This window comes from Solanum lycopersicum, chromosome 1, assembly GCF_036512215.1.
Source record: "Solanum lycopersicum chromosome 1, SLM_r2.1".
NCBI lineage: Eukaryota > Viridiplantae > Streptophyta > Magnoliopsida > Solanales > Solanaceae > Solanum > Solanum lycopersicum.
In genome coordinates, this window is record NC_090800.1 from 83,173,469 (window position 1) to 83,198,544 (window position 25,076).

The 25,076-nt window shown below is 31.0% G+C and overlaps 4 protein-coding genes across 4 annotated transcripts; 3 read left to right on the plus strand and 1 right to left on the minus strand.

Moving 5' to 3' along the window:
• The first annotated feature begins 908 nt into the window (after positions 1-908).
• On the plus strand, positions 909-3,026 carry LOC101259980 (ras-related protein RABA3). Its single transcript, XM_004229959.5, has 2 exons — positions 909-1,543; positions 2,359-3,026. Exons 1-2 carry the CDS (start codon positions 1,278-1,280, stop codon positions 2,822-2,824), a joined length of 732 nt encoding a protein of 243 aa, XP_004230007.1. The 5' UTR covers positions 909-1,277; the 3' UTR covers positions 2,825-3,026.
• Positions 3,027-5,425: 2,399 nt separating this feature from the next.
• Positions 5,426-7,459, minus strand: LOC101260271 (AAA-ATPase At2g46620). Its single transcript, XM_004229960.5, has one exon. The coding sequence runs from the start codon at positions 7,064-7,066 to the stop codon at positions 5,591-5,593; it is 1,476 nt and encodes a 491-aa protein (XP_004230008.1). The 5' UTR covers positions 7,067-7,459; the 3' UTR covers positions 5,426-5,590.
• Positions 7,460-16,962: 9,503 nt separating this feature from the next.
• Positions 16,963-20,614, plus strand: LOC101260575 (uncharacterized). Its single transcript, XM_004229961.5, has 4 exons — positions 16,963-17,487; positions 17,596-17,859; positions 18,509-18,668; positions 20,193-20,614. Exons 1-4 carry the CDS (start codon positions 17,260-17,262, stop codon positions 20,369-20,371), a joined length of 831 nt encoding a protein of 276 aa, XP_004230009.1. The 5' UTR covers positions 16,963-17,259; the 3' UTR covers positions 20,372-20,614.
• Positions 20,607-22,806, plus strand: LOC101260869 (extensin). The gene has a single exon (XM_004229962.5). It carries the CDS (start codon positions 21,674-21,676, stop codon positions 22,589-22,591), a length of 918 nt encoding a protein of 305 aa, XP_004230010.1. The 5' UTR covers positions 20,607-21,673; the 3' UTR covers positions 22,592-22,806.
• Positions 22,807-25,076: the final 2,270 nt, after the last annotated feature.

Consider the following 25,076-nt stretch of genomic DNA (forward strand, 5'->3'; position numbering starts at 1 on the left):
ATGGGTGTATTTTGAAAAGAAAAACTCAAATTACTGCCATAATATTATGTCTCTTTTGTGGGAGAGTTATCAGATTGCATTAAGGTTACATTATTGTCGTCACGTGAATTTGCTGGAACTGTACACTAAAAGCCCATTATTTACTTTTGAATCCTTTTTTCAACAACAAAAATAGAGAGCAAGGAGAAACAAAAAATGTATACATTATCAAAACAGTCAGAATTGCTTTTGACTTTTTTCCCTTCATATAATATATATATATTAGTAGAAATTCCAAATGTTTAATTCCTTTTTACCCTCATTATTCGAAATAAAAAATGAATCAACATTTATGGCCTCATTTTGCACTCTTTTGTTGTTGGAGTTGAGATTTTTCTTAAGATACAGATAGAGAAAAACGGATTGATAGAAGTTATTTCTGACTTCAAATTAAATGACTTACGTGCATGAATTCTTATGAGTCAAATTCTGTCAAAGAGTATAATTAAAATATTATTCTAAGCAAGCTCATAAATATAAATGTTACTTTCCTCTGCTCAGTGCACCAACCGTTCATTGAATATGATAGTTATATTATTTCTTTCGTTTTAAAATATTTATCTTTTTTTATTAGTCTATTTAGAAATAAAAATTATTTGAAAAAAATAACTTTTCATATGATATATTCGATTAAAAAATATTATTATATATCTATAGTTTAAAATAAAAATTTTATTTTAATTTAATTTTTCTTTATGTCAAATCAAAATCAAATAGAAAAGTTAAAATACAATAAATATTTATATTGATGCAACAGAAGTTACGGAGATAATGAGGTTTTGTCATTTTAGGGCCCCCATTTGGTTGTCTAATGTAGGGTCCCACACCAAACCAATCAACTTTAACTTTTTGATTAAATTTTCATAATTGGAAAAAGGTTGTTGTAATTATAAGGCACATAAGCACTATGGTCCCTCCATATAATCATTAGTTGTTTTCTTGAAAGGCTAATTACAACGCATTTTCCCGGGCATTTCGCCTTAAATTAAGATCCCCACATTAGAAAATAAAATCAATCAAAATAGTAACAATCTTTACATAAATGGAAGATTTTAATAAAACACACCAACATACACACACATTTATTCAGTGGCCGAATTGAAACAATTCATGTCAGGTCACTGTCCAGTGTCACTCACTCTATACAAAATGCATCATCAAGACCAGTAAAGGAGTAAATTACTAATCATCCAATATTTTTGTGTGTGAAGAATTTCAGGAACAAGTTGGACAAGACGATGAATCAAGAAATGAGTGGCTTTGAGGATCAAATGAAACGTGTAAATGGGGTTCATCATAATGAGGATAAAATAGATTACGTGTTTAAGGTTGTGGTGATTGGAGACTCTGCTGTTGGTAAAACTCAGGTGCTTTCCAGGTTTGCTAAGAATGAGTTTTGTTTTGACTCAAAATCAACAATCGGTGTTGAGTTTCAGACTAGAACTGTGTCGATGCAGTCTAAAGTGGTTAAGGCACAGATCTGGGACACTGCTGGACAAGAAAGGTTTGCCTCTCTGTTCTTCTCATTAGTAATCGATTCATTCATCTTCACATATTTAGTTTCCCTTCCATTTAGACGTTGGGTGTACGAACAAAGTCTTAAATAAGAGATGGAAGCTACATATAAGGTTGTGAGGCTGGCCTAAAAGTGGACAATTTGAGTTGTATTAGCTCAACATTAGTTTTATGATGACTGCTGCTATAAGCAATTTAACTCATCATTTTTTCAACCCAATAGGAACTTGCATTACGACATTTGTGCAATCACTAAGTCAATGGAGTTGCCGCAACAGAAAAATCACTATAAAATGTTCGGTGGTTATTTTCAGAGATACTTTAATTGAATACGTGAGAATCGAAAAAATAGCAATGATTTCATATGAAAAATTTATGAACTTTCTCCACTATTTCAGTAAGGATATGTTTTTCACTACGCATTTTTTTAGTGAGCTTGTTTGGTGAAAAATTAGCACGGTTTTAAGTGAAAAAAAAATCATTGTTTCTGGTAGTGAGCCGAATAAGTTAATTTTGAGATATTGTAGTGATGTTTTAGTCAAGCTAAGCACAGTAGCAGGAACATGGTTGTGGAATTAATAAATTGATTGTACCTGCTACCTTTCACAATCTAACTTAACGAGGGCCCAAATCATATATTTGATTTCGTAGCTGTTAAGATAGGATGATATCATGTAATGACAATGTTATTCCACCTACTATGAATTTAAGAATTTAACTTAGTTGTAAGCTATAATTTTTTAAAATAGTTTGAGCTAAAGTCAATGCGTCTCAATAATGTACATTGTCGCGGGTATTGAACAGATACAGAGCTGTAACAAGTGCATACTACAGAGGAGCGTTAGGAGCCATGTTAGTTTACGACATAACAAAGAGACAAACATTTGATCATGTAGCTAGATGGGTTGAGGAGCTCAGGGCTCACGCGGATAGTTCCATTGTGATCATGTTGATCGGTAACAAAGCTGATCTAGTAGATTCGAGGGCAGTTCCAACTGAAGACGCGGTTGAATTTGCAGAGAGGCAGGGGCTATTTTTCTCTGAGACATCCGCTCTTAGCGGGCACAATGTGGAATCAGCCTTCTTCAAACTTTTGCAAGAAATATTCGACATGGTATCGAGGAAGACTTTGTTGGTGCCTTCTGGTGCTAATGGAAATTACATCAAAGAGACTAGTAATGGATTGCTTAAAGGATTGAAAATTGATGTTATTTCTGGTCCTGATTTTGAAGTTAGTGAGATGAAGAAACTATCTTCTTGCTCTTGCTAAATATATTCAAACAAAAAGATTTGACTATATAATGATGGTAAGTGTGTGGTTGTATATGGGATGCTTGTCAACAGAATTATTGCTCCCTATTTTGGCTTTATATGTAGCTAATGTTTAGATTATATTATATGAGAATGTGAAGTGTGTTGTGATCAATATTTTTGTATGCAATTGATTCTCTAATGTAATGAACTTTAGTTAATTATGTATGTACATGATTTTCTCAAAGTATCATAACAAGAAAAAGACGGTAAAACAGAATATAAAAGGAAGAGGTTAAATTATATATACCATCACGATAAGCAATGTTTATATCATCAAATTTTTATTTGTGTTTTAACGAATAATTATTTTATTTTCAAGATTATAAATTTTATAGAGAAAAAACATATTCGCATATATCATGTGAGTGACCATTCAAAGGCAGTAAGTAATGTGGAAATGAATAGGATCAAATTTTCACAGCATCAAAACACGTGTAAAACAAAAAATTTAAAAAGAAGAGAAAATTAGATAAAAAAAATATACATTGAGTCAAAATTCTTTATCCAAAATAACTCAATTATCACTTATTACCTAAAATGGTCATTCGTCGATGTTGTCACAGGCGAAGTTTACTTGATACAAAACTCCGTTGCACGAAGCCAACAAGGTAAGTTTTCAATCATCTGAAATTGTGATACATTATATATACACTATTTTTACAGTATCGATATATTACATAACATGCGTTGGTATGATTTGGTTCTTTTTTATTTGCTTACATTATATATCCACAATTATACACTATTTATACAATATCAATACGAGCCATTTTAATTGATCTTTTTCAATCGTCTATACAACAGTTATATAAGAAGCTGAACAAAATCCGTGAAATGCATAGATTAGTGCTTAATAATTTTACAATTTCACAAAATGACTTCAATATTTAAGAAGAGACCGTCGTAAAATAGAGATGGTTATATTTCATTCTTTTTATCGAAATTACTATTGGCTACATTTGGTTAAATGTGTAAATTTAACCCTATGAACATCAATTGCTTTTTAATGTGTAAATATAAACTCCTTATAAGTTGGAATAATAGAAAACCTACACGGAAAGTTATATTCTATAACTAGCGTAACTACTTAAGAGTTTTATTATATAATTAGGAATGACCCCTTAAAATCGTGAATCATCTATTTCATTTAGGTTTGAACAAATTAATAAATCACTTATTTTATGAAGTCAAGTAGTTTTGATTCAGTCTATTAAACAAAACATACAAATATAATCCAAATTAATTCTGAGAAACTTTGTTTAAATATTTAAAAAAAGATAATCCTAATATTTTTTATTTGAAAGATATTTAGTGCTGCAAGTGTAGAGGAGTAGGAGAAAGAAAGGGCCCGGATGGATGAAGAAAAAATAGTGATTTGGTAATGTTAGGCAGAAGAAGAATTCAAATATGATTTGACCACTCAACAATAATCACATCAAATATCCAACCTAATTACTATCGTTAAGTACTCCTCCAGTAATTCCAACTTCCAAGAATACGTAATTTAAACGTATTTTATATGTTTCAATTTTATTTATCAAGTTATTAATCTCACCTTTTCTTGAGTGTGATATATTCTTTTGTCACTTAATTTATAGAGTTCAAAGTTTAGGCAGGGGCATATTTTGGTTCTATTAATATGGTTACCTCTTTTCTACCAGCAAAATAATTTAAATCTTCGGTTACAAGTTACAACCACCTCTTATAACTACTTATTACTTACTAATTTATAAATGAGATCACATCATTTATAAATGCTTTTACTTAAAAAAAGATTTAAATAAGTCTTTCACTATTTAACTTATTTTATTTAGGGAAAATGGTATATAATAACAAATTAATAGCCTAAATTAAATGAAATAGCTAAGGTTTGATTTAATTGTGCTCCATAGCAAACATTAGCTAAAATTTACCAGCGTCTCTCTCCCAAAAATCTCGCTCGTCTCTCTCACTTTATACACAGAAGTGTATAATTCTATTTCTGTTTTGTATAAAGCGAGAGAAAATTGTATATACACATGCAAAAATGTATATCTTCGTGTTATACACTTAATTATATAATTTACAAACATTTTACTTCAAATATTGCAGAGAAAAAGGCCAACGAATTATACAATTGTGAATTATACAATTGTATTGAAATACAATTTTCTCTAGCTTTATACAACAAAAGTGTATATATTGTGTTTCTGTTTTTGTATAAAGCGAGAGAAAAACATGTATCTTCTTGCTATACACTTATAATTATGCAATATACATACATTTTAATTCGATTCAACTGTATGCAAAACAAATTATACAATTGCAGTGAAATAGGCCAGCGAATTATACAATTTAGGCCAGCGAATTATACAATTGTATATATATAGCAAATTATACAATTTTATGTTTGCTATGGAGCGCAATTATGCAAAGTTTGCTATAATACAAATATGAATTTTTTGTTTGCTATATGTGAAAGCTGCCTTATTTATTCTTTATTATATCTAACTAAAGGGGATCCTAATTGACATAATTTACCACAAGATTAGAGTAATCCTATCAAAAAAGATAACAGTAAGCTTTAAATTTTTTGTATTATCTAAAAATTATTTACAATTTGAAAGCTAATTCGATCTAAACCACAAACTCTAAAATATAAGAAAATAAAATAAAAAGACACCTACGAGACAATTACTTCATAATTTTTTGAAAAATAAGGTGAAAATAATAGAAAAATTTGTCACCGTTCGATCATCCCGGGGTCATGATCGAACGAACTAGGACTCTTACAGCTTTTCAATCTCAACAGTCCGTACAATTTACGCACCTCCTTCGCTCCCGGAACAGAGTCCTTCCAGTTTGCGCCACCTGTCTCCTCCGCATGTGGCGGCGGCTCCAGTCGTAGCGGCGACGATGCACTGTCACTCAACCGTTTTCCCTTCCCGCCGATCTTTCCCTCCGTTCCGCTTGATTGTAACGCCGTGATGACGGACTTCATAGCTCTGCTTGGGGAGCTTCGGTTGACTATCATCAACTCTCCGATCGCCGCCGGACTCATTGTTGCGCCGCTATGGAAAATCTCCTCTACTTGTGGAAACAGCTTGTGTTCCTTAACACCCAGATAATTGTTTGCTAAATATTTGAAGGAATTGAAATCACAGTAAGGGAAGTGTATGTGTACATCGATTCGTCCTGGCCTAAGCATCGCTGGGTCAATTTGCTCTTTGCTGTTCATCGTGAAAACCATTATCTTCTCGTCGCCGCAGCAAGAATTTACAATTCCGTCCATGAAATTGAGCAACCCTGATAAGGTCGTCGTCGTTAATTTCTCGTTGATCAATCGATCGAGATCTTCGATTACAATTAGGGATCTGCTTGAAGTTTGTAGCAAAAGGAGTTTGAGATCTGAATCATCGGAAACTCTGGATAAATCAATGTCGTAAACATCGTAGTTCAAGAAATTCGCCATGGCGCCGATGAAGCTTGATTTTCCGGTGCCGGAGGGACCGTAAAGGAGGTAATTGCGCTTCCAGGCACGGCCCATTTTGTGATAGTAGTTTTGGGATTTAACAAAATTTTCAAGATCCGATTTTACCTTGTTCTTGAGGTCTGCGTCCATGGCTATGGTGTCCAAAGTAGAATGATGAGTAAACGGAACAGATCTCCACCGTCCGCTTATAGGATTTTCCGACGGCCCATTATTGATAAACAATTTCAATTCACTTCTTCGCTGTTCGATATCATCTGAGACGGCATGAATATGCTGAAGATACGGCCGTAGAGTCCTGCGTTTGTCCTTCTTCTTAATCCTCAACAAGAAACTCCGATTACAAACTCCCCCATGATCGAATCTTTCAACTTTGTTCACCCAATCAACTCTTGCTCCGAGAAATTCATCTTGAATCACCTGATTATCATCCAGAGATAGAATGATATCAGTAGATTTCTTACCGGAGAACAAATTAGTGAAATTTGAATCTTCAATGGATGGCAACGAATTGATATAAAGGAAGACCCTCCGGTAGAACTCATTATCCTGGCCATTTTCATTGAGCTCTGCAACTTTAAGATACTGATGAACATGAATTCTGTCATCCATCCAATTCGCCCATTTTCGCAAAACTAATATCAAAGCTGTTCTGTACAAGATAAATCTAACAAGAAACAAAAAACAAGGAACCAAGAAGAGAATCAAAAGTATATTTACAACCAACATGGTGCAACAAAGATGGAATCTTTCGCCGGAAAATTAACAAGAAGAATTCATATTTTGTAGTATATAAATATCAGAAGAGGGCAGAGTAATCGGTGAAGAAGTTTAACGAAGAAGAAAGTGAAATTAGGAAGGTTTATATAGTTTTTTAAAAAATACACGATGCTTCTTTTGGTGTCAGCCTAGCAACTTTCCAGCCAAAAACACAGTTGACACTATTTTTCCCTCTGGCCCATCAATTACAAAAATAAAAATAAATTATTTATATACGTTTTATATTTATTTTCTCTTTTTCCAAAATAATTTTGGGAAGGCCAGGATTTTGTACGGGTTTTTAATGATTTTTTAAAAAAAATTATTGGACTATCAGTTTGGTTTTAATTTTAGTATTAGATTATTAGATAATTTGATAAGGCAATAAATCATTGAAACGATAGTAATTTTCTACTTTATTTTTTATAATCATTAAATATTAATAATTTAACATAATTAGACACTATATCACGACTTTACATACAATTTATACGATTAAATATTTATCTTACATATTTCATTTATATTAAAGTATTTATAATTGATTTACTTGTCACATGTACAATATTATTTTTTTTTAAAAAAAAAGTAGTGTTGGATGACATTTCTTGTGAGAAAAAATAATATTATACTATATGTATATGTGTGGTATTTGAAGTTTGATGGGATAGTAGAACCCCACGTCTAAATACGAGGTGCCTTTGTGACCATTCTCTTCTTCCTTTTTCACATAACGATAATTACGAATTATGAGTATGACTTGGACTACCTTTTTCCACTCATTTTAATTCATTCTATATAATGAATATAAATATCCATATGTTTTATGTGTTTTTTATACCATAGTCTTAGAGTTTATTGAGCACGACGATGAAGACAATGTTTTTTTAGTTGGCTTTTCTTGTCGAATTAGTATTATATACAATACGACTCTACTAGCAATTAAATGAGTTACCCTACTTTCTTACGCTTAAAACAACTTGGCATGACAAGTTATATTCTTTTTTAATTGCTAAGCATTAATGTTTCAAGTTTTAAAAATGGCATGCTATGCTTTTAAGTCATGTTGTTAATTACATTTTCATATTGGTAGATTCAAGAATAAGCTAATTAGTATAGCAAAAAACAATTACTTATTATTATTTTTATCTAGCAGTATATAAATAATCGACTTACATCAAAAAAAAAAAAATGGTACAAAAATATGTAGCAAAAAATTATTGTTTGTATCAATTAAAAAAGTTACATGACTAATATCTTAATAAAGAGATCGTGGAATTCTGAATTTGTTACATTAAATGTTTGAATTCAGCATTCACTTTTTATTCTTCCTATTATATCATATTCAAACTTTGACGAACGTATTTCAGCATTCTTACCTTTCTTTTTCTCAATTCAACTCCCCAAGCCAACTTCATCTAACCACAATTTTCAACCGGTTGACTCTATTTAATTCAATTTTTTTGAAAAAAATAATAATTTCTTGTATTCACCGTAATTAGTATCCTTTTATTTTGATTTATGTGATAATATTTTTGTTTCCGCTCCTATTTGATCATAATTTTTTAAATAAAATTTTGAAAATAATATTTGCTCTTGAAATTTGGTCTTTTTTGAAATTTTAAAAAAAGAGTTCCAAAAATTGGTCTTATTTTGTGTGAAATTTCACTTTCACTCGTAAAATTTCAAGTAAAATACATGTCTAATCACATTTTAATTTCAAAACAAATTATATTTTCGGAATAGAGCCTAAAATATCCTTGAAGTATTAAAATTGGTACAAAACTATCTTCCATTCACCTATTGGCTCCAAAATACCATTTTCAACCATATATTGACTCCAACATACCCTTTCAACCATATATTGGCTCTTAGAAACCATTGTCAACCACATTTGACTTTAAAATTGACTACTTATTTAGCGATTTTAAATTTAAACTATTTAAATATTTTTTAAAATACGTGGCGCTCAACTATTTGTTATAATTTAACTTATTAATATTATTTATAAACAAATATACTACCCACACATTACTTATTAAACTCCACCAATTAATAAACCCGTCCCATTACTAATGCAACAACAAGAAAGCTAGTGCCTACGAGTGTTTCTAAAACTTTGAGGCGAAAATGTTTATATGAGTACATTATCATATATACATTCAAGTCTTCATTTAAAATATATTATAATTGAAGTGTCTAAATAAAAATTACCGATAAACTTAAAAGTATAACTATGTTTATCTTAATTATTTCTTCGTCTCAATTATGTGATGTTATTTAATATATATTTTTTTAGAAAAATAATATATTAAAGTTTTAATAATTAAAAAAAATTATAAATAATTATAAAATTATATTTTTAAAAGGTTCATGAATTATTCGAGATGACTATTTCTTTACATTTAATCATAAATTCGAATTCAAGCTTGAAAGTGTCCTCCTAAATAAGCGGTTCAACCTAAATTTAATTGAGGATTCAATTCGGACTTGAATCTTTTTGAATTTCAGTTTTAGGAATCTCTAATTTTGTCGTGTTTTAGTAGTGTTTAGGTGATTTTTATATTAGAATTGATTTATTAATTGGGTGGGTAGTGGATTTGTTTATAAATGATATTAATAAATTAAACTATAACCAATAGTTGAGCATCAAATATTTTTAAAAAATTTAAATGGTTTAAATTTAAAATTGTTAAATAAGTAGTTAATTTTAAACCCAAAGGTAAATTGACAAGGATATTTTGGATACAATAGATGGATGAGAAGGGCATTTTGGAGTCAACAGGTGAATGAAAGATATTTTTATATCATTTTCAATACTTCAAAAATATTTTAAGCCCTTTTCCGTTATATTTTTAACAAACTTCAAAGACTATTTTTTTTTCTATCCAAGTTTTAATTAAATCTATCGACAAGTACTTAGTCAATTTAGAAAAGAATATCATTTTCTTTTATATAATTAGAAGTAATTAACTTTAAATATTTGAATTTACTTTCATGAAATATTTTATAACTACATAGATCTCCAAGACTTATTTTAGTCCACAAAATTTATGTATATCTTTTTATAAGAAAAAATAAATTAAAAATGATATCCCATAAATCGATATGAACAAAATAAAAATAAGAATTGTTTGAGTTGGCTTAAAAAGTACATTTTAAGTAAGAAGAAAAAAGTAGATGGAAACTTACTTTTAATTTTAAACTTTTTCTAAAGTCAGTTTTAATCCTGGAAAAAACTTTGAAAAGGAAAAAGCTTATCCGTACCGAATGTTCCAAGTCAATATAATTTTTATCATCATCTAATTAATAAAGTAAAACACATGTCAATTAATTATGATTAGGTAAAATAAAATATAAATTTAAACACATGTCATGCATGTATGACTTGGTGTAAACACCTGATGCGGGTAAGTTTTACCTTTTTAAAAAGTTTAAAATGACTTTAGAATAGGTTTAAACCAACTTTTAAATGAAACTACTCTCATGCAATGAATTCGTGTGGTCAAACTTGTTGACCCAAGTCTAATACTCCTCCATTAATAGTTGTCCATTATATTATTTTGAAATGTACAATAATATTAGTTCATTTTATAAAATTAATGGATAATTTTACACATAGTTTCTAATTCTTCCTTATCATTAACTAGGGGTGTACGTTGGTGCGGATTTTTTAAATATCAAACCAAATCATTTGTGTCAGATTTTTGAATTTATAAATTAAATCAAACCAACAAAACTCTGATTTTCCGACTTCAAGCTTTTTTTTCGAATTTTTCAGGTTTTTTCGATAAAGTATTTGTATAAACATATAATTTACTTGTATTTCAAACATTTCTTTAGTCTTACCAAAATGCAACAATCTAAGTTATTTCTAAAAAAAATAACAAAAAATATGATATGATTAATGACACTAAAATATCCAACAAAATAATAATAATAAATCGTGTAAAACAAATATGCATTAGTACTAATTTGATTTCTATTTAAACTTTATTATAATTATTAATATGTATGAACTATAATCTTTATTAGATCATTAAGAATTCTAACTTCCAAACATGAAAATAAATATATTAAAAGATAAAAACTATGAAAAAGTATAAGAGATATTTAAAAATTATATCAAGCAAGTACTTTTACGTATAAAAAAAAATTTTAAAATTATATATATTGTCGAGTTGATTTGGTTTCGAGTTGGTTTATTTTAGTTGAAACCAAACTAACCCAAATATAGTCTTCCAACACCAAACCAAGTCAAACCAAACCATTACTCAGATTTTTTCCGATTTAACTTGATTTGTGGTTTGGTTCGATTTTATACACCCCTTTTATTAATTATATTCATTTCCTTGTGATATTTTTCAAAATATTATATTTATTTTATTCAAAAAACAAAATAATAAAATTATAATTTTTGAAAACCATAAAATATTAATAATGAACAGATATTATTCAACATTGAATATAACGTTGCACTCTAAACGCAATCTTCCGAGTGGCAAATTAACTCAATTATCTTTTAATAATAATGATGAGTGACGAGCTGATCCACTCACAAATTGAAAATGAACCCCTTCCTTAAATTTATAGGGTTATCTTTTGAAATACAAACTCTTCAAAGATTAAACGGCTAAGTAACCCCTGATTAAGTCCAAAATCCAATTTCTCATTACAAATCACAATTAATTAGCATTAATCCATTGCCGAAAACGACAAGCCCCCTTGGCCCCAATTTCATACTTTTCTGGCCAAGCCGAAAGGTACTTTAATTTGTCCGAAAAAAAGCCTTTTATTTTTTTTTTCATTTGTCAAATTTTCTTGTACTTTTTTTTGTTTGTTTGAATATTCTATGTTTTCTATTTAGTTAAAAATTAAAAAAAAATCCGAAATTAAAACAATTTTTGTTTTGTTTTTGTAGTTAGGACAAATAATAGGGGAAATTAAAACATTACAGATTCAACATTCCATATAATGTCTTTTTCCTTGTAATCCAAACAAAATATGAAAATCGACGTAAATAATTGTTGATCAGAATAATTTGATAAATATATGTTTTATTAATGTGATATATTAAAAAAAATATTTATTTATAATGTAAAATAATATATTTGACTAACAAATGTAATTATTTTTAGTCAGTACTAAGAAAATATACAAAAGCCTTGTAAGTTTAAGTAAAGGGTAACTCTTAACCTATTTTCTTAGATGAAGTATTCATTTTCATTAATAATGTGGAGAATTTTAAAAAAATCAAGCACGTTAGTTTAATAATGTCTTTAATTAGGTAATTACATTCCTTAATCCTAGCAACTTTTCTATATAGAATATAAATGCACAGATCAAGTGCATAAAAGGGAAAAGTCCAACTAGAACTATTCCAAGATCCTTATTGTCCAAAAATATGAACATAATTGTAGATTATAAAATCTCTTTTTGAAAAAAGAAAAGATTGGAGGATATATTAATATTCTTATTTTCTTTTTTTTTCTTCCAAATCCTCATTTCATCAGAGAAATGCAAATTTGAATTTTATTCAATAGTGCAATTTTTAATCGTGGAGAGTTCATTATTTGAACTTTATGAGTTGAGTCCTAAATTCTTTTACTATCTTATTTTCATACTAGTCAAATATATTATTTATATTAATTTAGTGATATTTAATATTTCACGGATTTGAGATCCAATTAATCTGAATTCACGCTCTCACTTGCTTTCTTGAGTTGATTCTTTTAACAAACATCAAAAGACTTTTCAAATACTAAAGTCATGTTTTTAATTTTTTGAGTCTAAAATTAAAGAATAAATTATTTATGGTTATACGTATCTTAATCTGAAAAAAAGAGATTGTACGTAGATAATACTCATGAAAGCACAATTGATGAAGACATATAACTACTAGTATTTAGTTGCTAATTTTATACCTATAACCTATGAGTATATGACCTATTATGACCTATTCCTTTCACAAAATACATTAATATGTATTGTTTTCCCTCTACCTTCAAGGTAGTCGCAATTTGCAACTCCATCTTCAGTGTATATGTACATAGTAGTTTTATTACCCATTTTTAGGCGGTTCTCTCAGTAGTATTTTTCCTAATTCTTATTAATATCGAATTCAAAACAAATAATTAAAAATGGAAGGATTTCAATCATTACATCACGATCATTCCTATTTATTATTCCTTAGTGATTCAAGACGTAACTTTAGTTCGTAGTATCATTTTGGACCTAAGCGAATAAAAAAAGTTGTGTGCTTTACTAATTTCTGTGGTCTAAAATTCTTTGGCCCTTTTCATTTGCCACAGTAGTTGTGTGTTTGAAGTGCTTTTAAATGTAAAATATTAATGATTATTTTCTTTTATTATTACAAGTTTAATTTGCATGTAATCAAGGAGAAATAATAAACAGACACAACAATCCAAATATTGTTTGTAAAGTAAGAAATTGATGTACAAATAATGGCAAGGGACTATAATTAATAATTACATAGTATAACAAATATAAAAAGTATTAGGAAGCGAATTGAATTGGTTGCCACTTAATTCGAAAGGTTTTTCGGAAACAGTTTGTCTATCTTTAGGAGATAGTATCAAGGTTTGCATTGTTGAAGAAGAAGGAAGCTAACGATTGGAACACGTCCAATAAAGCTGACTAACGTGTTTACAACAAGTGTTGATGAAGAAGGAAGTTGACGATTGGAACATGTCAAAGGAACGTCCAACAAAGCTGACGAGTTGACATCACTGTTGTAGAATTACAGTCACACTAATTTATTATATCGACTAGGCTGCTACTTATTGTACTAATTGAAGTCGATTAGGATTCCAATCGTCATCTTTCTTTTTCATCAACACTTGTTGTAGACACGTTAGTCAATTTTGTTGGACATGTTTCAATCGTCAACTTCCTTCTTTTTCAACATGCATATATTTCACCCTCTCCAAATCTCACTCGTAGAATTTTAGTTAGATATGGTGTTGTTGTATTGGGAAGTGAATTTTGATTTGTATGGCTGAAAGTTGTAGTAGGTTATTTTAAGGTACATAAAAATAATATTTGATAATATTATAAATGTTGAAGGCAATGAACGTGGTCCAATCCAAAAACATATTTAGTCAGTTAGGGTATCATATCATATTAAAAATTGATGCCCCTTCGAACAGCGGCGATATGCTGGTGGCCTACTCATTCTGTTTTACTGTCGTCACAGTCAGTATCATATTTATTTTCTTAAAAAACAAAAGTGAAAAGTTCAGAAATATATAAATAGAACCTGTTAAAATAAAATTAAATACCATAATTGTAAGAATAATCTTTCAGAAAATTGGAGATTCCAATATTCTTAAGCGATAGCGAGAATTATTATACCACTAAGCATATTCTCCGCGACACATAATAAAAATAATAATATTATTATTCGAAAGAAAAGTCAATTAACTACATGATATTTTGATCATTATGTTTATGCCACAATTTTGTAATTAATTGGCTTTAATTTGTTATCTCCGTTCCTTTTATTTTAATTAATAATGCTTAAAGTTAAACAGTATATGTGATTACGCGTACCTAACGTGTAAGCAATATTAGTAGTTCTATAACAAGGAACTACCACATATATTATACTACTATTAACTATATAATATAATTATGCATATATGACCTTTTCATCTCAGCTCTGTTCTTTTTTTAGTTTTTTTGTTTCCCTTTCATTATTTTATGCTGTAAAATAGCATTTTATAACCAGAAATTGCTAATCTGAACGGAAATTTCTTATGGAAATTAAGGCTAGTTCGACTAATTTTCGTGGAAATCCTTGTAAAAAATTCAATATTTTTTCAATTTTTAGGAACATATATACTAACAAGAAAGTAATATTAATAAATTTCGTTGTTAGGTTATCAATCCTTTTCGATTTTCAGTTTAACAATTCTTATACTATTTGGGATTATTGGATCAGCCAAATTGGACTTGTTCACTAAGATGACTTAGCCCGCACGATCAATCACCATGTCTAAAATTTTTCTTGCTACAAAACATGGCTTTAAGTTTCTCTTATCTAATAAAAAATTAAAATTATAGAAAACATCAACTCTTAAAAAATAGATTTTAATAAGAAAAGGGAAAAAAAAAGGTGAAAAGAAAAAGAAGTAGACCAGATCTCACAGCCAGGGTGGCTAACTGGAAAAACATAATTATGGGCAAAATTAAGAAAACATAAAATTCCACTTGATTGTTTTGCACGTACGTATACAATAAATAGATAGTACTGAATATATTAGTAATATATAATATAATGTGTAGAATGGAAAATAATTTGAGAAACTTCCTCGCAAGAAAATGCACAAAAGTTTGTCAGTTGCAAGTGTAGCATAAATAAATCTTCTACTTGTATCCATATCCACTGCACATGTGTGCATGTATTTTTGTATAATTCATTACACACACCACATGACTAATGTATATTACATTTGCCAAGGTGTATTGTTTTTTTTTTTTTAAAAAAATATTTGGGTAAGTATTCAAAACACACTTAAATTTAGCATTATTTAACAAATTTATTCCTAAATTATTGATAGTCTTAAGAACATCACTTTATTCGACTAACTGAATTTACATATACGTTCAATTTGTAATATGAGTGAAATATCACCCTGAGTTCTCACCAAATTTAGGAGTCTTTCGATACTTGTCTCTGATATATACTGTCTCATGCTCCTACAAGAGTTTGACATCATTTGTTATGTCATGTGATATATCGGGGGTGTATCTAAATTTGGTCAATCAAATAGAAGAGTGTTTCAACAATTATCAATAGTTCAGAGACGAAATTAATAATTTATGATAAATTTATGAATTTTTTCAATACTCTGTATCATCCCTCGGAACATAGAGGGGAGGTATATATGACCTCTTCATTAGCAAAAATAAAATTGTTCAACATTTTGTTTTTTAGGTTAAGTTTTCACTGTTTGATTTGTTTGTCTAAAAATGTTCGAATTATTAATTTAAGTTGCGGACTTTTCTCATTGAAATATATCATTTCATATTGAGAATTTGAGATCATGTAAAGAGAAGTTTTTCATACTTAAAAGATATAGAAACATGGGCTTGCTAAATTAGTTGGGCCAATGAGCATGGGCCCATAAATATTGATTCATGGGCTAATGACTAATGATCATGAAAAAATGAAGGGAATTGAATATCTTAAGTTTATAGTTTCTACTACTTTCTACTAAAGACTTGACCATTTAGGTGTCCTACTGAGACGTTACTCGAAGTTTCGTACTTCTAGTAAGAAGGAAAAATATTAAAGTACGAATGGCTGTGTTTGGTTTGATATCAAAATATCAAATACGTGGCACATAACGAACGCAGAATGTTAAATGTAGTAAATTTTTTTTTATTATAACTGAGCTAAATAAGCGTATTTCAAAGCATATACTTAGTATTCTATTTTTTGAGTTGAAATAAATAAAAACTGCCGGTAATTTCTTTTTTTACCATATGGAGCTTATCCAAGAACAACAGCATGATAGTATGATTCTTGGCAACAATAAAATATTTAGATTCCTTGTGACATTTCTCAAATGTAAGATGATGCAATTTTTTTATGATGCATTGATACTAAATATTTCGTATTTAATATATTGTAGAAATGTTTATTTATCAATAATTTTTTCAAACATAGAATGATTTTAGCTTTCTTGATCTTAAAAATATCGAACCACACTTTTAGTTAATCTTAAGGAAAGAATATCCCTAGACAATGATTTACAAAAAGTAAATATTCTGATGTTTTAATAGCTTAGTAAATATGCAAATATATAAAATGTGCATCCCTTTTATAGATATGCCTTTGTGAATTCAGTTTTAGAATGAAATGACCTATATTGAACCTTAAAAAATTTGAAGAATATGAATTGGACAGTAATGTTGTGAAAATATATTCAACAAAAGAACTAAACCTAAAGAAAGTAAGAGCATATTTTTGATTTTATTTATAAAAGTAAAAATAGGTACAAAATCAATTCTTTGGAAAGGAGCGGACAAAAAATTTCCTTATCTTTTTCTCCTCCTGTCAATAACATTATCGTCCCCTTTTGTTTTCTTGAGGTTTCTCCTTCCTAAACGTGTCAGACAAAATCTTAGCAGAGACCATGGCTGCCACACTTAGCCTTCTCAAACTTCCAATCTTGCCCTCAAAACCCAAATTCAAGATTTCAATTCCCAGCTGCAAACATTCTCCAGTGACTCTTCTGCCACAACAATGTCATCAAGATTCTTACAACCATCAAAAGTTGCTCCTTCATGACACCATTGAACAGCTCAAATCAGCTTCTCTTCCTCTTACTGCACTCACATTACCTTTCTTTCTTGATGCCCAGGCATGTTTTTACGTTTTTATCGGGAAAGTTTTGATCTTTTTGTAATTTTACTTGTCATAGTGATGATTTTGAATCTTGGGGTTTTGTGAATTTTTGATGGATTTACAGGATGCATTTGCGGCAGGTGGAGAATTTGGGATTTTTGAGGGGAGGAGTTTTGCTCTGATTCATCCCATTGTTATGGGTGGTTTATTTGTTTACACTTTATATGCTGGTTATCTTGGATGGCAATGGAGGAGAGTTAGGACTATACAAAATGAGATTAATGAGCTCAAGAAGGAAGTTAAACCTGTCGCTGTGACTCCTGAGGGCACCCCTGTTGAAAACCCCAAGCCATCCCCTGTTGAAGCTAAAATTCAGCAACTCACTGAGGTCCCTTCTTTTTTGAATCAGTATAATTTTGTTCTTTATACCCTTTAAGAATGTATTCGGAGGATCTAGAGGAGTCCTAGTTGTTCACCCAAACCCCTTGGCAAAATATTATACTGTATATATAAGGTAAGTTTTTACATTTTTATGTATATATAGAGATTTTAAATACCCTAATCACAAGACTAAAGGTTGACTAAGGAGTTCACTTTTCATCTTGAGATTCCAAGTTCAAATCCTAGGCACTACGTTTTTCAAACTCATCTTATGCAGTGGGGAGTTATGTGTGCTTTTTAGGAAGAAAGCATTATTGATCCTTTGTAGCCAAGCTATTGCAAAGTTTACCACACAATCTGTGGATATGCCTCTGTGTGATCTAATATGACTAACTAGTAGTAATTCTTTGATAGTTCTGTCCTTTTGCGATCTTAATGACCTATTTTGAATTAACTTTCCATTGCAAATATTGTATGTCACAGCAAATGAAGAGATATTTCACAACGTGTTGATGGAGTTTATAGTTGCAATCTTGTATTCCCTTTTGGTTGAGCTCCTAGTGAAATGACTTGCAGATGTACTACTAAAACCGGTGGTCATGCTTTATCCACTTTCCAACTTCTGAATGTTTTATGTTGCTTCTGTTGAACTTCAGGAGCGGAAGGAGTTAATCAAAGGTTCATTCAGGGATAGACACTTCAATGCAGGTTCAATATTGCTTGGTTTTGGGGTGTCTGAGGCAATTTTCGGAGGTTTGAATACCTGGCTTAGGACAGGAAAGTTATTTCCAGGGCCTCATTTGTTTGCAGGGGCAGGTAACGTTTACATCTTCTATCAATTACATGTATCTACATCAATATAAATGTGTCATATGTTTCATCCTATTTTGTGTTTTTTCTCTCATCTGTGAGTACTAAATGGTTGTATCATCTTTAATTTATGTGACAAAAAAGGTACCCGTAAAGAATTTTTCAGAATAGGACACTGTTTAAATATCTTTGCTGTACTTCAACTCAATGTGTTATATTTTTCTCTCAACTTGTAGTTCTAAATTACTCCAAACTAGTAACAACTAGGGGAAACAGTTCTATAAATAAATATCTTATCTTCTATACTTGTATTCAGCTATAGTATAGCAATTTTTATTTATGGTCACCCCTATGATTTTCGACTTAAATGCTACCTCACAGATTAGAAGTTGGTTGACACTTGAGAGCTCACTTATGGTTTTGAGGATTATCCGTAACTTCCTTTCTAGTCCCATGCCACTTGCATGCGTTTTCCTCCTATGGTTTTAGCCTTTTAGGCTATAGTTTGCCTTCATTAATCTTAACATAATACTATTTCGAGATTTCAAGCAACTCTTTTCATATTAATCATTACTCCATCTAGTATTGTTTTAAAAACTGTAAATATTTTTGGTAATACCTTAAATAAAATCATGTATGGTTATACTTTAATAGAATCATGTGGTCCACAGAAAAATTTGGCTTTTTTTCCTTCTATTTTTAGTAGTTATGAGCAGCAGTCCTTGACTATAAATAGGAAAAGATGTAGAGGTGCATGCCACTCACGAACGACTGAAAAGTTGATGAAGTAGCGAGTCAAATGAGAGGCTAGAGCCAAAGATACACGGAATAAAACACAAAGTAGGGTAAAAAGAAAAAACAATGCAAAAGCAACACGGAAGAAGAACTATTTGTTCTTGAAATGTTATTTGCCTTTCAATTGAGACGGAAAAAATATGCCTGGATCATACTTCCATTCCACTTCTAGTTCCTATGCTAATAGGTGTGGGACTTTTTCTTTTTCCAATGGCAACAAAAAAATTTCGCTGTATGTGGGCTTTTCAGAGTGTTCTATTGTTGATCATATACACAATTTTTTCTTGGAGAACTTTGTTATTGCTGCCTAAATGTGATTTTTAATTAGGAGTGGGAGCATAGATCTACAATCAGTGGAAATTGGGAGTTGTTGCTCCGGCCAAATTAAAACATTATTATAGCAGACTCTAATCTTCAAAAAATTTCCTGTTTATAGAGTTCCTTGTATTTACAGATGACTTGTTAGATATAAAATATTCTCGATCTGTTATCAGTGAGTTTGATGGAGTAACTTAACGTTGTTTGAGGTGATCAGGTCCTGCATTTCTAAGCTGCATATATTACAAGGCTTTAAAGCCTATACACCTTTGTATAGTTCTTACAAGTTCCAAGGTTATAAAATGTTGTAGAACATAATGTTGGTGCAAACTTGCAACCTTATCTGGAATATTAATTTCTAGATCATTAACCGGGTAGCTCTACATAACTTAATTTGTTTCAACTTTCACGGAACAGGTATTACAGTTCTATGGGCAGTAGCAGCAGCTCTTGTACCAGCAATGCAAAAGGGAAACGAAACAGCTAGGAGTCTGCACATAGCTTTGAATGCAATAAACGTTATCCTATTTGTTTGGCAAATCCCTACTGGAATTGACATTGTCTTCAAAGTATTCCAATTTACCAACTGGCCTTGAATTGGCTTGAAGTTTGAAGGTCGAGGTGTCTGCATCCTTGTGTGTAAAACATTAACTGTAGAAGAGATCCTACTTAGTGTGGCAAAGTTGTTCTACACCAGATGTAATGACCCCTTCAAGGAATTGTCTAGAAAAAAAAAGAATGATTAGTTTGGATGTCAAAACTAGTTGTGTAAGTATTGTTATATCAATCAAAATCTACTATGCCTCAATTCACAATTAGTTGGGGTTTACTATATTTAATCTTTTGTATCCATTCAATTCTGTTCTGGTATTAGAGTTCTCTGTTACAATCCTTTGAATTTATATTCCTTAATTTGTTTAAGCTAAAATACTTCATGGGATCAATAATACACAAGATGTAAGAATGGATGGTTGAAAAGAACTTACTATTCTACAACTAAGATGGAAGTACTAGGAAATCAATCAAGATAGAGAAAAAGTAAGAGAAAGGACTAATGAAAAGCAGCTGATTTATCTTAGAACCCTATTGAAGCCTCTTGAAAGGGGGAGACAGCATCATATTTCAAGCAAGCAAAGTCAAGACAGAGACAGTTGAAGTGAATTACACCCCATATCAAAATACCCCTTTTTTGTTCAACTTCAAATTCAAGAATCTTTATTAGTCGAAAATACAGTAACCTGTTATTCGTTATTGTTCGTTGATTTTTCCCTTTTTGCTTTTGATGTCTGTGTTCTTGTAACAAAATTGAATCTTGAGGCAAAGATAAACAATGGGAAGAGGAAGGACCATAGTTTGAAACAGAGTCTGCATGATCAACAGTACTGTACAATTTTAGAAGCCGCGATTCAAACATTTTACTTCATATGCATACAATATCTAAGATAGATTCTGCATCTGTCTGTCTTGAAAACGGCTTGTTCTAGACTCAGAACTGTTAAAAATTCTGTTACCCCACCACCAGGGTTGTTTCTGCTGTAAGTTGTTATTAGTTGTCACCGAGTCTTTGAGAAGCCAATCAAAGTGAAACCTTCATTCCACTAACAAAAAAGTATGTGATGTATTCTTGATGAATGCAGACAACAAAGATTTGATACCAAACCTTGTAAATGAACCAGATGCTTTTCTTACTTCTTTTTCATCTTTTTATTTGTCAGTTTAGGTAACTTTTTGTCCCCGTTTTCCACGGTGAATTCATCAACAATCCTTACTCATACACATGTATAAATTTATGTGTGCAACAAAGAATTGAATGACCAAACTCATTGAAGTTACCTAAACTCGAGTTTAATTTAATTAGTCCAGTGGGGGTTCTCTACTGTGAGGTGTGTTCCTAAAGAATGTCTAACCAACAAAGACCATTTTCATGGTTTCGTTTAGCTCCTTTTGGTCGCCAAACACAACCAACTCCACCACCAACCCCTCGGCCAACAGCATTTCGATCTCCTGCTCCACGACCATATAGGCCTCCTGCCCCTCAGCCTCGACCAACCATTCGACCACCTGCTGCCACATCTCCTCCTCCACCTGCTACTCCAATTCGAGCATTTTTCCCTGCACCAAAATCTCCAACACCATCTACTGCCCCTGTCTCTCCAGCCAAATCAATACTTTCTTCATCACCTACATCTCCTGCATTTCTCCCAATTGCTTCCTCTTCCTTCAGTTTAAAAAGCCCTGAAACCAAGACCCCTGCCCCTTATTCCTCTTCATTGACAACTGCTCCACTCCCAAAACCAACAGCACCTCCACCTCCTTCCCCTGCCACCACCACTCTCACTGCTCCTACTACTTCAAGAACCGTCAAGCCATGGAACGAATCTCCACCAAAATTACACCCCGAAACAAAGCCTCTGTTTCGTCTAGCCGGGAAAGAAGCCGCTGGAAATTCTAAGATGAATGAGAAATCTGCTATGGATAACAACAAAGTTAGTAGTACTAAATTTGAAAAATTACCAAGGAGGTTGGTAACCCTGATCGGCGAAAACAAAGGGGCAATAATGCTATTGAAACCAAATTCCATCAAGAAATCTTATACTACTACTAGTAATGTATTTGGAGGTAAGTCCCAAACGGTTGGCAAGAAAGAAGAAGGCAATACTGATCAAAAGAAGAAGAAGAAAGAAGATGAAGGTGACATGGAAGAATCTACTATGTTCATTAACAGTAATGTACAAGGAGTGAACAACTCGATTTTAGACGAATCGAGTTTCACCGATCATGATCCTGGTTTCCATATCTTCTTCTCAACAGATTAATTATAGATACAATGTGTTCTTGGTGAAACGCAAGCATATGAAGTTCGGGTAACAATACTATATACTATATACTATATGATGTTTGAGAAATTTTTCCAATTGATAATAAACAAATTAAAATGAGGAGGACGTGGATTCTGGATTCACCATGTTTGAGTTGTACTCCACCTTTCATGTAATATATTATCGGCATTAATTTATGAATTTCCTTTCAACTTGTTGTTCTGTTTTACAAATATTTGTGTATAGGCTAAGCCTTTTTGGACTAGCAAAGTTGGCTCTAATTTGATTTTAAATAAAATACTGGAAAATAAAGTAAGAACCGGACAAATAGGAAAGAAATATAATTACGTAACTTAATCCCTGTATACAACGAACAACCAAATCACAGAGCTTACTAATCGATAGAAGTCTATGCACAAACACATGTCATGCATGTATTGATCATCTGGTTCAAACGTAGGCGGGTAAATTTTGTAACTCCTCTAAAACATGTCTTTGCGACATCTCCATCTTCCAAGAGTTGTAGGACCGAAATTCTTCAAAACGTTCCACATGTATTGATCGACAGAGTTGGGCATCGGAAGGATATCTGCAACATTGCTTCATTTTAGTACAGCAATTTACAAAAGATTATGAACTGTATTTGACTATTTCAACATGTTATTTACTACGACCTTCTTTTTATTAGGAATATTGACTTTCAAGTAAACAAAATTGTGTACATGGCCTGATTGCACCATTTAAGAGAAATTATAACGTAATTAAGCATTGAAACCTAGGGGGGACACTTATGCCCCATTTTTTGCAATTAAGTGACAGTAATGTAACGGTGCCTTAACTTTTTATGTGACAGTGATTCAATTGATGGTTCAATTGAGAAAGACGTGAGGTATAAAATCCTTTGGAAATCTACCAAAGTCTAAAAAGAATAAAGATATTTTTGCCTCTAAGTCGCCATTTCACTATTATGAGCATAAAGATATTTTTTGATTCTTCACTTATCCTCAATTTTGGATCAGCCCATTAACAACCCCCCAGATAGAATTACTCCAGTAGTTTATTGGCCTTTGATAATAATTACTATATGTTATTTCTTGTATCAGACTAGTCATTAACATATTATTTTGTTCCTATTGGTTGTTTCTATTATTATAGATTATCTTTTATACACTACAAAATTCACTTTGTATGTTTATACTGAATATGTTATTGTTGTTAAAACACAACGCTCAGGTATTAGTATTGTGACTTTAGATAGTCTTGAAAACTACTTAGCTAGTAGAAGTCCAAACAAACTAGCACATAATTTAGTTAACTGATTTTTCTATTACTTGGTTGAATGACATATATGTAGGGGAGCACCTGTACGCAGTAGTACTATAAATATAATATCTACCTTTTGTGGTTAAAAAAAAATGGAAAAAAATGAGAGGATCAAAATAAGAGAAGACCCACGTCTGCTAGAGGAACAAATGCAAATGCATGTTGAATGAAATACCATGATTCTTTGTATTCAGAGAATCCAAAGCAAAATCTTACTCATAACAGACTGGCAGATGAGAATTGGCTGCAATAAGACATGCCACAACCCGTCAAAATTACAGCCTCTCCGCAAAGCTTGATAATCTATCATACGCAACACCGATACTAAATGTGTTTGTTCAATTATCATGATTCGTTGCGCGCGTTATGTCCTTTTAATTAAGATGGTCACTCAACTAATTAATATATTATTATTTCACATAGTCGTTTTTCGTATAGATTTCAATATTTCTTCAATAATAATAACTACTACTAGTCGATTCACCGTAGGAGAAATCAACTCTGCGCTATAATATTGATCGGATATTATAACTTAAATCCATTACGTGTTACAGTTGTTTGATAAAAGTCTGAGAAAAATTAAACTTAATTATTTAGATTCATAGTATATATATTTATCGGACTAGGTGCATGATCTTTTTTATTTAGGTGACTTTTACAGTATCAATCTGCATATTGGTTAGATTCTAGTCAGTCTGTGTGAAAGTGCAATTGATAGGTGTGAATGCAGAAGATATTATGAGCACCTACATTAGTCCTTTTTGTAATAATATTATGTAAGAGTGGAACTTTTTTTTCTCTTATGATATAGGAGGTGATCAACTTAGGGTCGTTTGGTTAGAGAGATAAATTAAATAGTCCTCGGATATAAATTTGGCGTCTTGTTTGATTGTCAAGTCTGAAATAATTTATTCCATCATTTATACCATTGTTCCCGACCAAACGACCCCTTAATATTTATCTTCATTTTCCTTCTCTTTTGTACAGTATGATACTATCAAGGGTCCGCCTAATTAGTATTCCGACATAAAGAAAAAGAAAAAGGTATCAAAGTAAAGATTCCAAAATGGAAGTCTATCTAAATTCTTACATATTGCAATAATGCAAAAGGTAGCAGCTTGGCGATTTGTTAGTTCAAGGAAAATAATTGATGAAAAAC

Bases quoted from the DNA above. Each gene is read 5' to 3' on its own strand.
- LOC101260869 (XM_004229962.5), top strand. From the start codon at position 21,674: ATGTCTAACCAACAAAGACCATTTTCATGGTTTCGTTTAGCTCCTTTT.
- LOC101260271 (XM_004229960.5), bottom strand. From the start codon at position 7,066: ATGTTGGTTGTAAATATACTTTTGATTCTCTTCTTGGTTCCTTGTTTT.
- LOC101259980 (XM_004229959.5), top strand. From the start codon at position 1,278: ATGAATCAAGAAATGAGTGGCTTTGAGGATCAAATGAAACGTGTAAAT. The intron at 1,544-2,358 runs GTTTGCCTCTCT...GGTATTGAACAG, and splicing joins GACACTGCTGGACAAGAAAG to ATACAGAGCTGTAACAAGTG.
- LOC101260575 (XM_004229961.5), top strand. From the start codon at position 17,260: ATGGCTGCCACACTTAGCCTTCTCAAACTTCCAATCTTGCCCTCAAAA. The intron at 17,860-18,508 runs GTCCCTTCTTTT...GTTGAACTTCAG, and splicing joins AAATTCAGCAACTCACTGAG to GAGCGGAAGGAGTTAATCAA. The intron at 18,669-20,192 runs GTAACGTTTACA...TTCACGGAACAG, and splicing joins TCATTTGTTTGCAGGGGCAG to GTATTACAGTTCTATGGGCA.